The 11334-nt window shown below is 43.6% G+C and overlaps 1 protein-coding gene across 1 annotated transcript in view; it reads left to right on the top strand.

Moving 5' to 3' along the window:
* Nucleotides 1-11334, top strand: part of ASTN1 (astrotactin 1) — a 285260-nt gene that overhangs the window by 143606 nt on the left and 130320 nt on the right. The window contains exon 8 of the mRNA XM_014540914.1: nucleotides 7191-7275. Within this exon, the coding sequence (XP_014396400.1) occupies nucleotides 7191-7275 (85 nt within the window). The remainder of the gene's footprint in view (nucleotides 1-7190; nucleotides 7276-11334) is intronic.

The raw sequence follows: 11334 nt of genomic DNA, 5'->3' as shown, positions 1-11334 counted from the left end.
AGGCAACGCCCCCATCACACCTCTGCTGCTGCCATTCCGGCAGCACAAGCCTCAGCCAGCCCTGGTTACCTGAGCCTCAGGTGGCTCTGGGTGGCTGGGCAGCCGCCATCTGAGGCTTGCCTGTGCCTCAGGCCCGCCCTAGCATCTGGGCAGCCGACATCCCAGGCTTGCTTGCGCCTCAAACCAGCCCTGGGTGCCTGGGGGGCTGAGGGTGGGTCTGGCTGCACCGTGTACCTGTCAATCCCCCCTCCCCCATGCGGGGCTGAAAGGACTGGGGGCTTCCAGCGGGGCTGAGGGGACTGAGCACCGCCATCTTGTGGCTATGGGTGCTGCCATCTTTGTGATGGTGTGATGGTCAATTTGCATATTCCCTCTTTATTAGATAGGATTACTCTATGTTTTGAGGGGGGTAATGGGTCACTGCAACATCTAAAGTTCACCTTCTTAGGTCTAAAAGTTTTCACGTGGGCCCATTGCAGATTCCAGGCCCCCATATGGAGGAGAAAGTACAGCATTTTGAACATCTGATGTCTAAGCCTGTGCTTACTTGCTGCTCTTCCCACGCTGTCAGGCAAACACCAAACCAAACAGATGGGCTGTGCACCAGACCCAAATCCATTGTTCTTGGGAGAAAGAAAACAAAAGTCATCTCAGAGGTGGGGGTCTCTCCATGTGCTGAGGTAGTCTCTGGTCCCCCCACAGACTTGAATGATGAGAACCTGGGACAATCTCAGTAGTTAGACTCATGTCTCAGAGAAGCATAATTGTCAGAAGGCTTTGGAAGCTTCTGAGGTTTCTAAGAGCAGGAAGCACTAATTACATGTGGAAAGAAGGGCTCAGTATTTGCCGCTTGGAGGGGTTTCAGAGATAAACTGCCTCCTTTAGATTGATCGATGCTCGAATTCCCCAAGAAGGCACATGACTTGTCCAAAGTCCCACAGTGACCCTTGGTAGAGTCTATGCTCTATCGTTAAAGCAGAATAGATGTGGGATTATAAAGGGCTGGTCAATTTCCCATGTCAGATCCAGCAAACTTGTCATTCAAAACTTATACGCAACACCATTACTGAGCATCACTGCTTCCTTAGCCAGGAGCTCAGGAAGCTGAATGTCCACAGGGATGCTGCCCTTCCATCTTTGGTGCCTCCCAGATGTCTCATTTCCAGTCCTTGCTGAAATGGACTTTGGATCAGTTCCCCTGCTAATGGCTTCCCAGTATCCATGACAATTAATGGATTTCCAACTGGAAAGCTTGGTGGAGACTAAAAATAAGAACCAAAACCCCACAACAGAGCTGAGGCACAGAGTCTTCATTTGGGTTAGCAGCTGAGAAATGATGGTGCGGAGACTTTTATTTTCATTAATGCTGGAATTAGAAACACTCCCTCTTTCCGCCTTGATTCTCTGGGCACATGGGATGATGTGGTCATCCCACATGCTCATCAGCAAGAAATTTTATCACCTCCCACACTCCATCCTAGAGCCTTTCTCCAACGAGCTGGGTGTGGGAATTGGCTGCAAGTCAAGTTGACGTTATTTTTGCAATCCTCCAGCTCACTGGGAAATGTCATAGTGTTGGGATATGTGCTTTCCCAGCCATGCTGAGGGGTCCGCCCATGGGGATGGGTGGAACTGGGCAAGGGCACGTGAATACTTCTCCATACAAACAGGCACTCAGTCTCTGCAAAGGAGCCACCTCTGGGGCCTGGAGATTTCCCTGGGCATCCTTCCAAAGTCTTCCAAAGTTAGGCATGTGTTTGCTCATCACCTGCACAGTGGTCCGAATACCAGGTGTGGCAGGATAAGGGGCCCTAGAGATGTCCACATCCTAACCTCTAGAACCTGTGAATGTGGTATGTTACATGGAAAAGATGAATTGAAGTTGCAGATGGAATTCAGGTTGCTAAACAACTGCCTTTAAAACACAGCCAGTGTCATCACAAGGGTCCTTAAAACTGGGAGAGGGAGGTAGAAGAGGAGGTCAGAGTGATGTGATATGGGCAGGACCCCACCAGCCATCGCTGGCTTTGAAGATGGAGGGAAGGGTCATGAACCAGGGAATCTGGGCACCCTCTAGACAGTGGGAAAGGCAAGGAAACAGATTCTCCCCCAATTCGTCCAAAAACAACCTTTAGACCAGTGATGGCGAACCTATGACACGCGTGTCAGAGGTGACACGCGAACTCATTTTTTGGGTTGATTTTTCTTTGTTAAATGGCATTTAAATATATAAAATAAATATCAAAAATATAAGTCTTTTTTTTACTATGGTTGCAAATATCAAAAAATTTGTATATGTGACACGGCACCAGAGTTAAGTTAGGGTTTTTCAAAATGCTGACACGCCGAGCTCAAAAGGTTTGCCATCACTGCTTTAGACATAGCCCAGTGAGACTCATGTCAGACTTCTGACCTACTGCAAAATAATACATTTATGTTGTTTTAAGCCACTAAGTTTATGGTAATGTTTATGACAGTTATGGAAAACTAGTATACTAGAAAAGAGAAAATGATAGAACAAGAAGGAGCATTGTTGTGTGACCCTTTATATCATTCCCACCCAATTTATTGAGGGTGGTTTCATAGATTTTGTGAAGATGTTTCTGGAGTCTGTGGGAGAACCTGGGCTGAGGTTATTTGCTGATCTGTTTTCCATTCCAGCCACCCTTTGCCATTCTAGGAACCATGCTATTCGGGTGGGGAGCGTAATGTGGCTAAAGTTCTTAACTCAGTGCCTAGAAGCCCTTTGCCAACTGCATATTGATGTTCTCTCCAGATCTTTCCAGATCTGGAATCCTAGGTGTGTCTCTGCTCAAATTGGGCTAACCACAAGCTCTAAGGTCGTAAGGCTTTACGCCCAGCTGGATCCAGCCAAAGGTTGACTTTTCCTGTACTTTCTAAGGGTTTTGTTGTGGTTGTAGGTTTGTTTGATTATTTTTTTATGGAGACACAGACCAACGATTTTGGTGACCTTTCTCTGCACTCCCTTCCTGGCCTCAGTTCTGCCGTGTGGACAGCTGTGAAGACTTCACACATCTGCTCAATTTCACAGACCCTCATTCTCATTTCAAGATGTGTAGGTTTATGGTCTGCCAGGAGCACAGCCCTCCAAGCTCAATCAAGTTGTAATCATCACCCAAGATGTGTCCCTAAATTTCTTTTGTCCCAGATCTTTCCATAAGCCAGTCCCCACCATGCAAAAATGTGTAAAATCTGGTGAGGCCATTCATCCAGTTTTCCAGACTCAACCTAGCCCTCCTCTTTCTGTGCTCTTAGCCACTGCCTACTTTCCTCTAGCTTTCTCTAGTTTTTGAAACCAATTTGGCCAGGTAGCACAGCCTTCATTTTGTTCCTGTCACCTAGAGTGCCCGCTCACTACACACGTCCTTTTGTGGCGTGATTAAAACACCTGCCTTCAGGATGTACGTTGAGCTCATTGCCCTCTGGCCTCCCAGAGTCACACAGGATTGTTTGATTCTGGGCCTGGCTTTTGCCTGATATCTCCACAAGGAAGGAGATAAGGCAGTTAGATATTACCCAAGTCCACATCTTGCAAGAATTGCCCTTTTTAGGGAAAGCACACCCAATTCCATCTTATGAAAGCCGTCATCTACCTGAAGGAGAGAGGGAACTCAGAACTTTCAGCTTTGCTTTGTATCTAACTCACGGAGAATGTACCTGAAGGAGAGAGGGAACTCAGAACTTTCAGCTTTGCTTTGTATCTAACTCACGGAGAATGTGTGGTGAACCCAGTCATGTGTGAGGAGCCCTAGCTATAAGGTCTTTCTCTAATCCTTCCATGAGATTGGTGCCTCAGTCCTCAACTGTAAGCAGGAAATGGCAAAGGTGCTACCCATCATACAAGGTCCCTCGAGGTGTCAGCCTTCAGGTTACCGAGCACAGATCAGTGTGGCCATCTCCAGGTGGCGCACAGATCACCTCCTGGAGGGCTTCTGCCCTCTGGTGGTGTGGTTGCCTGTGAGGGCATCCATCCTGTTTGGACACATATTTGTGGCCTTGACACCTCTTTCCATTGGATCCTATGAATACTGCCACAGAGTCAGCACGTCATGTGTTCCCCACCATCTGTCGCAGCAGATGCAGAGACTGTAACACTTCTAGCTTAGGAGGGCATCCAATATCCTTGTGGGGTCTTTAAAATTCACAGCTACCAGTCGGAGCTTGTGCTTGCACGACAACCCTCTTAAAGTCAAGATTTTGTAGTGGGTTGCCATAGCAACTTTCCTCATCAAGTCTGATCTCCCTACAGTCTAGATGGCCAAACTGGTTCTGAGCAGGGATACAGAAAAAGAAAGTTTGGTGGGTTCCGGAAATGATCATTGAGAGGCAGATTTTGGATATGCTCAAACTCTATCCTGATGTGTTTGAACATGTCTCTGTTGCTCTGACTTTGATCTGCATATGTCATTATATAGAGAAAAGCTTTATCTGTTGTCAGCAGTGTTTCCCTACATAGGAGTGAATGAAGGAAACCTCATAAGGAGATAATGACTATGAAGGCAATTTGAGAAATGTAGATGTGCCTACAAATGGTAGATATTGGCATCATTAGGAAAATCAGGCTCTGCTTGAACTCTGAATTGTTACTGTACTTACTCTTACATGTTTTGTTGTAACTAGATATCAAATGTAGAAGAAGGACTCCCTTTTTTTGTCAGTCCTTAATTCTAGGCAAGGTATCCAACCAAGGCCATTCTAAGAGTCAGAGTAGAGTGATGGATTTGACAGCCTTTTGAGGTTACCTATTATTTGTAATATCATCTCCTGTCTAATGTCCACGAGGACAGTTGGGAAATGATCTCCTTTAGGGAGAAACATAGCTGGGCCCTAGACCAGCCGTGGGCAAACTACGGCCCGCAGGCCGGATCCGGCCCGTTTGAAATGAATAAAACTAAAAAAAAAAAAAAAGACCGTACCCTTTTATGTAATGATGTTTACTTTGAATTTATATTAGTTCACACAAACACTCCATCCATTCTTTTGTTCTGGCCCTCCGGTCCAGTTTAAGAACCTATTGTGGCCCTCGAGTCAAAAAGTTTGCCCACCCCTGCCCTAGACCCATTAACTGGCTTAGATATTTGCATTTTGGCTGAGGTGGTGGTGTTATCTATAAATTTAGGGCAAATTAATTCATTTCATTATATTCCATTCCACAGTATTTATAAAAGTCTTACTCATATGGGGGAAAGCTGACATTGTTCTTGCCCTTGTGTAGCTTATAGCCTAGAGTTCATGCTTTCTTTGGAATTAATACAAACGGCCTTCATCAGAAAGCCTTATCAGCTGTCTAATTTTAAGCTGTTTTTTCCTGTGTTCAACTCATAGCTGCCTGAGCTCAGTACCACTGATGCCGGTAGATTGTAGTCTGTTGTGGAGATAGCCCATGTGGAAGCCTGAATTTGCTAAAGTTACTAACCTGATGGTTTCTGTTGACTCCCCACTAACTAAGAAATGACTCATTTTCACTGCACCTCTCAGCACCTTGAGCAGGTGTGGGGGAAGAAAATGCCTGCCATCTGGGAGTGAGGAGCTGATGGACAGTGATTTATAGGCCAATCTTGAAATGAATAGTTGAGCTAAGATTCCGTAAACACCTTCTCACAGTCTACTCAGCTCCTTTCCTCAACACTTCATTTGCCTTTTTTTTGTCTTTGAAAAGAGAAAAGATCACTCAAAGCTATTATTCTGTTAATATCCTTGTTAAGTGTCTCTTGAAAGGGAGATACAGAAACGGTATGCCCCTGGTCTCCTTAGGGCAGTGATGTTTAACCTATGACACGCGTGTCAGAGGTGACACGCGAACTCATTTTTTTGATTGATTTTTCTTTGTTAAATGGCATTTAAATATATAAAATAAATATCAAAGATATAAGTCTTTGGTTTACTATGGTTGCAAATATCAAAAAATTTCTATATGTGACACGGCACCAGAGTTAAGTTAGGGTTTTTTCAAAATGCTGACACGCCGAGCTCAAAAGGTTCGCCATCACTGCCTTAGGGCATAGCCCCTTTATTATTTACACATTTCAGGAAATCACACCCTACAAATGAAATAATCAGCCTGTAAAAGAGTTAATGCAAGTGCTTAAGTGGAACTGGTCTTTGTAGTGTAGGGATTCATAGCATTGCATAAGGAATTATTAATATAAGGAAGCAGCAACAATATTCAAGATTAGAGCTAAGCAGAGCAATGGTTCTTAATCTTGTGGGGCTCTTGGATATACTTGTAAATCTGATGAAAGTTATGAAATCTTTGGCAGGAAGATGCATATATATATATATATATATATATATGCAGTTTAGCACACAATTTCATGGGGATTGTAGGCCTCTTGGTATACTAATGGAGTAACTAATGATAATGAAGCATAGTAATATCCTAAACAAATATAGAATTGTGAGTGAGCCTTCTGTTTAGCAGCCAAAATGATTATCTTTTTTCACTTAAAAACTAAAACCCAGAATCCCTATAAAACCGTAATTAGTTTAAGTGGCCTCCTGTATAGTAGTTGTTCTGTGGACTGGCAGCATGGCATGATTGGAAAATAGACCTGGAGTCAGACAGACATAGATTGAAATATTAACTTTGCCATTTACAGGCTGTCTCCAAGTCCCTTAATTTTCTGAGCCTCAGTTTCCATTATCTGTATAGCATAGTCAATAATACCTACTTTTCAAGATTCTTAGAAATGTTTGATGAAATAACTCACTATGCACTCTTTATTTTTTTAATATTTTTTTCCTTTATTGATTAAGGTATTACAAATGTGTCCTTATCCCCCCACTTCACTATGCACTCTTTAAACATTTACTGATCGTCGAAAGTGTGTCTGGCAGTATAATGGGCACCAAGGAAATAAATATGAACAAGTCCCTCTGCTCAAAGAGTTCCCGGGTTTTGTGTTTACAAGACACATATACCAGGTGCTTTGTAAATGTTAGCTCTCTCTGGTAGTGAACATTATCACGTGACGGAACTTGGAGGGATGGGTAGTGTGTTCATTCATGTGGGCAGTAGAAACGGAATGTATGACATCATGGGACTTAATGGTCTCATCCGTGTCACTGTAGAGTCCAAGTTTGATTATCTCATATTAATTTTCCCCAACACAGACATGTTAATCAATTCCCTTATGTTTCTTTTTCTCTCTCCTTACCCTGCCTCTAAGGGGAATGCCTCTGCTACGAAGGTTACATGAAGGATCCAGTACACAAGCACCTTTGCATTCGGAATGAATGGGGGACCAACCAGGGGTAAGTGAGGGGATGGCATGGTAGCCAGTCCCCAGATGTCACCCCTCTGTCACACAGGCCTGAGGTGGAGCCACCACATGTAGGGAGACAGAGCTAAAGGGTGGTTATATTCTGAACAGCGAATGGGTAAAAATGTCATGCTGTGTTTCCATATTTATACCATCTTAGTGACGTCCCTATCAGCTTTTTCTCCTCTCCATTGACAAGTTCAGAGATGACGTCTCTGACTCACAGCCCTCAGCTGGGATTTGAAAGCCAAGCTGTCCCTCTCCTTCTTGTAATAGCATCGCCAGCCACGAGGATGCCACTGGCAGAATGTGGCTGCTGATTTGGTTGGAGGCATGTGAAGCCACAAGGACTCCCATATAGCTCTCCCAGGCTTGGCGAGCTTTGTGAGACTGACCTGAGTGGAAACTTGTTTTCATGGGGACTATCAGCAGGGACGCATTGCAAGGACCCAGGGTGTGCTTGGTGTTGAGTAATAGTATTCTTTGCCTGATCCCATGTTACCAATTTTATGTGAGACCTTTGCTTTTCCCCAAGAACACGTGACTGGGATAAAAAGGTTATCTATTGCATCTTTCTTTTTATTATGAATTTTTATTGTGACAAAATATACATAGTATCAATTTCACCATTTTAACCATTTTTCACTGTACAATTTAGTAGCATTATGTACAATCACATTATAGTGTAACCATCACCATTGTCCTCCTCCTATTGCTTTTTGAGAGCATATTTGTGTTTTGTTTTGGATGCTGTGAGCTTGCTTTCTGCATTGGCTGGGTTGTGGAAGAGAGCAAGGAGAAAGAGCTTAATAAACACTAATAACAACAATCAATGGAACAGGGAAAACTAAAGAGAAATCAAGGCACAAGCTATCTCGGAGTGATTGCTTGGAGTGCAGATTAGAAATGTGTTTGCCGCAGGACAGGGTGGAGAAAAGAAGCCACCGTCCTGTCTCTCATTGCCGTGGGGCACTGGGCCCCCTCTGTGTGATGCTGACGAGACCAAGCCTAGAATATTGGATATAGTTCTGGACTCTCAGAGCAATAAATATGGAGACGAATGGGTGAGAGTTTGGAGAAGAGCAATAAAAATGATTGAAGAGCTCAGGGGAATGATTTATGATGAAGGGATAGAACTCAACGCGGAGAAGTTGGCCAGCTGATGACTAAGTCAGGGCATGATAGATGCCCGTAGATGTTAGGAGAGGGCAAATGTTCTGGAACGGGTTGAGGTTGAGGGATAAGGACAAGAGAGAATGAAGGTAGAGAAAGGAACTCTGAGTCACGGGTCAGAAAGCCTGGGGAAGTCAGAATGCCATGAAATGTTTCTGTTAGTGAAATTGAGGGATTGCTCCTTTTCCACTGAACTTGAGATCCTGTCAGAGAGGCTGTCCACAAAAGTCAGAGGAAGGTGTTTGTAGGAGGGTAAATGCAGATGAGGTGACTTGTGGAAAGACTGGCCAGGAGGGTAGAGGACTTGGCTAGCAGATGCCCGTTAGGGTCTGAATAAAGAGGGTCTCTGAAATGTTTGCATAGCTTCTGGGGAGCCAGGCTTTTTGCTTATGGGAGGACTAGAATCTCAGTTAGCTGTGATTCTTATTGAGTAAAATATTGTAAAGGGTGATGGATAACCAGCTCTCTATCTCTTAGCCTGCAAACTTCTTACTGAAGAAAACAATGGCAAAATGTCATTTCGCTTTCTGCCCTGCATGATCCATGCTGGCTCTCTGCAGTGATTGGATTGGTGGCTAATGACTCAAGCCTCCACATCCCTTGCCTTGTAGACAAATCATGTGTGGATGGGCCTGACCTCACTTGGTAATTGCACACGGCTTTGTTGTTCCCTCTGGCTGTGTGTAGAGACAGTCTTTAGGATGTAGACAAAAGCCTCCAGGGAAATGGCGGAAGCTCCACGTTGGTGTCATTTAAAATAAGACAGGCTGAAGCACTGAGGTACTGACTGACAGGAACATTAGCCCCAGGAAACAGACAAGGAGACCTAATCTGTCATTTCTATCTCTAATTCCCATTATTCTCTGATCATCACTGTCTACGTGGTCTCATTTTGGACACTAATAAAATAATGGAGCAATTGTTGGCGGGGGTGACTATCTTCAGGATAATGGAACCAGGAGTGATAAGCAGCATGAGTTTATGTGTATATAAAATAGTGCCAGACAGATGACTGCATTTTCCTCATAAAATGACAAGATAAATGAAAAGTGGAAGATGTCATACATCTTTATTTAAATCACAGACTGGATGCCACGCTTCCTTAAATGATTCTTACAAAAGTAATCTAAATTGATTTGAAGGGGAAGACTGTCACCTGACTTGATAACTGCCTGACAGATTGCCAACTAATGATATGTATTGGGGTATGATGGGAAAATCAATGGTAGGCCTCCTTTTCCTGAATATTTTATTTAACGTTCCAGAAGGTGGAGGTAAGCAGCATGTGTGAGTATTTATGTTTTCACTTAGTATTCTCAGATTGCGTACATTAAAGCAGCTGAACATTCTTTTGAGAACTGGCAGATCCTAGGCTAGTAATAGTTCAAAGGAATTCCCTTGGGAAAAATCTTGGTTAATATACCTAGGGAAAGATAGCAATAAGCATTCATGACTTTTAGACAAGGAGGGAAATTGATCAAGGACACTAATACAAAAAAACTATAAATGGGGCACAGGAGTTTCACCTTTATCCAGCCTCTGCCTCATGCTCCGGTTTATCTGGACCCGCATGTGAGGCTGTTTGTGTGCATGTGAATGCATGTGTATGCATGTGTGTGTGTGTGCATGCACACACTGGTTTGTTTATAGAAAGCCTTTCACCAGTACATGCCATTTATTCTCTTGCTCATTCGTGTTTTTAACACAGATTCATTCCGTTACCTATTGTAGCCATGAATAAGCTAGGTTACTAATTATAAGAAGGAAGATGTGATGTCTGCTGTGGAAGAACTAGTATCTAGATAAATGGGCACACAAGAAAAAATTACAGTGAATTATAAGAACTGTTAATGGGGAGCAAAGGTCTGTGGGATTATGGCTTCAGGGGTAATTTATGTGAGGTGGGAGAATCTGGAATGGGCTTCATGGAGAAGTTAGATTTTTGAAGTCCTCTATTGAATGGAAACAAAGGTAGTGCTAGGCCGAGGGAACAGCCTATGTTAAGGCAGGGAGACGGAAGCAGCATGGTTTTCTAGGAATGGCAAGTAAACAGCTCAATGTGGCTTAAGAGTACGGTTTACAGAGGCAGGAGAGGCTGAGAAGGCGGGGAGGACTAGATCTCCACAAGCTCTTGCTCTTGGCATTGAAGCTCTGGGCACAGGCCTCCAGAATTGGTAGCAGGATGGAGAAGTTCCAAGGTGTCTGTATATTTTGTGGGGTATTTTCTTACATTGTATTTCTGAACCCCTCAAAATAATTTAATCCTGAAAAGAAAACAGAAACTACAGCTAACACATATAAAACCTCTTGAGACTATCTAAATTTTTATTGATCTGGATTCTATAAGTAAAGCATAGACCTAAAATTATCCTTTAGATAAAGTTTTTTAAGACAAAATAGCAAATAATGACAGAACTGAGGACCATATGTGCAAGGCATGTGAATCAAATGGGTTGCAACCATTTTTTCTGACTCTTGTTCTGCCAAAAACGGCCAAGGAGAAGCTAGGAGGGTGAGGCATTCACATGGGTATCTGGGTGGGGAGCCAGTCACTGTAGCTCACCCAGGTGACAGGATTCAGGTGCAAGTTTGTAAAGTCACTGAGCTCCTTACACAAGAAGCTCCTATTCACTAAAAGGAAAAATAGCTTCAAAAGGATATAATAAAGTTATGGGTGACATTTTTCATGAGTTATTAAAAGAACATGCATGCTTGAAGTTACATCCTTGGTCCGTGAGGTTGGCAACAAAATTATTTCCTGCCACAGCAACCTGGGACTCTGCTGCCTGACAGAGGGCCAGGATGGAAGGGTCCTACCCCAGCCCTGGGCTTTGCCATGTGTCTGTCTAACCTGTGTGAATTCACTGAACAGCACCTA

This window comes from Myotis brandtii, unplaced genomic scaffold (genome assembly GCF_000412655.1).
Source record: "Myotis brandtii unplaced genomic scaffold, ASM41265v1 scaffold250, whole genome shotgun sequence".
In the NCBI taxonomy this organism is placed as follows: Eukaryota; Metazoa; Chordata; class Mammalia; order Chiroptera; family Vespertilionidae; genus Myotis; species Myotis brandtii.
The sequence above is the reverse complement of the archived record's forward strand: the minus strand, read 5'-3'. Positions and strand labels throughout refer to the sequence as shown.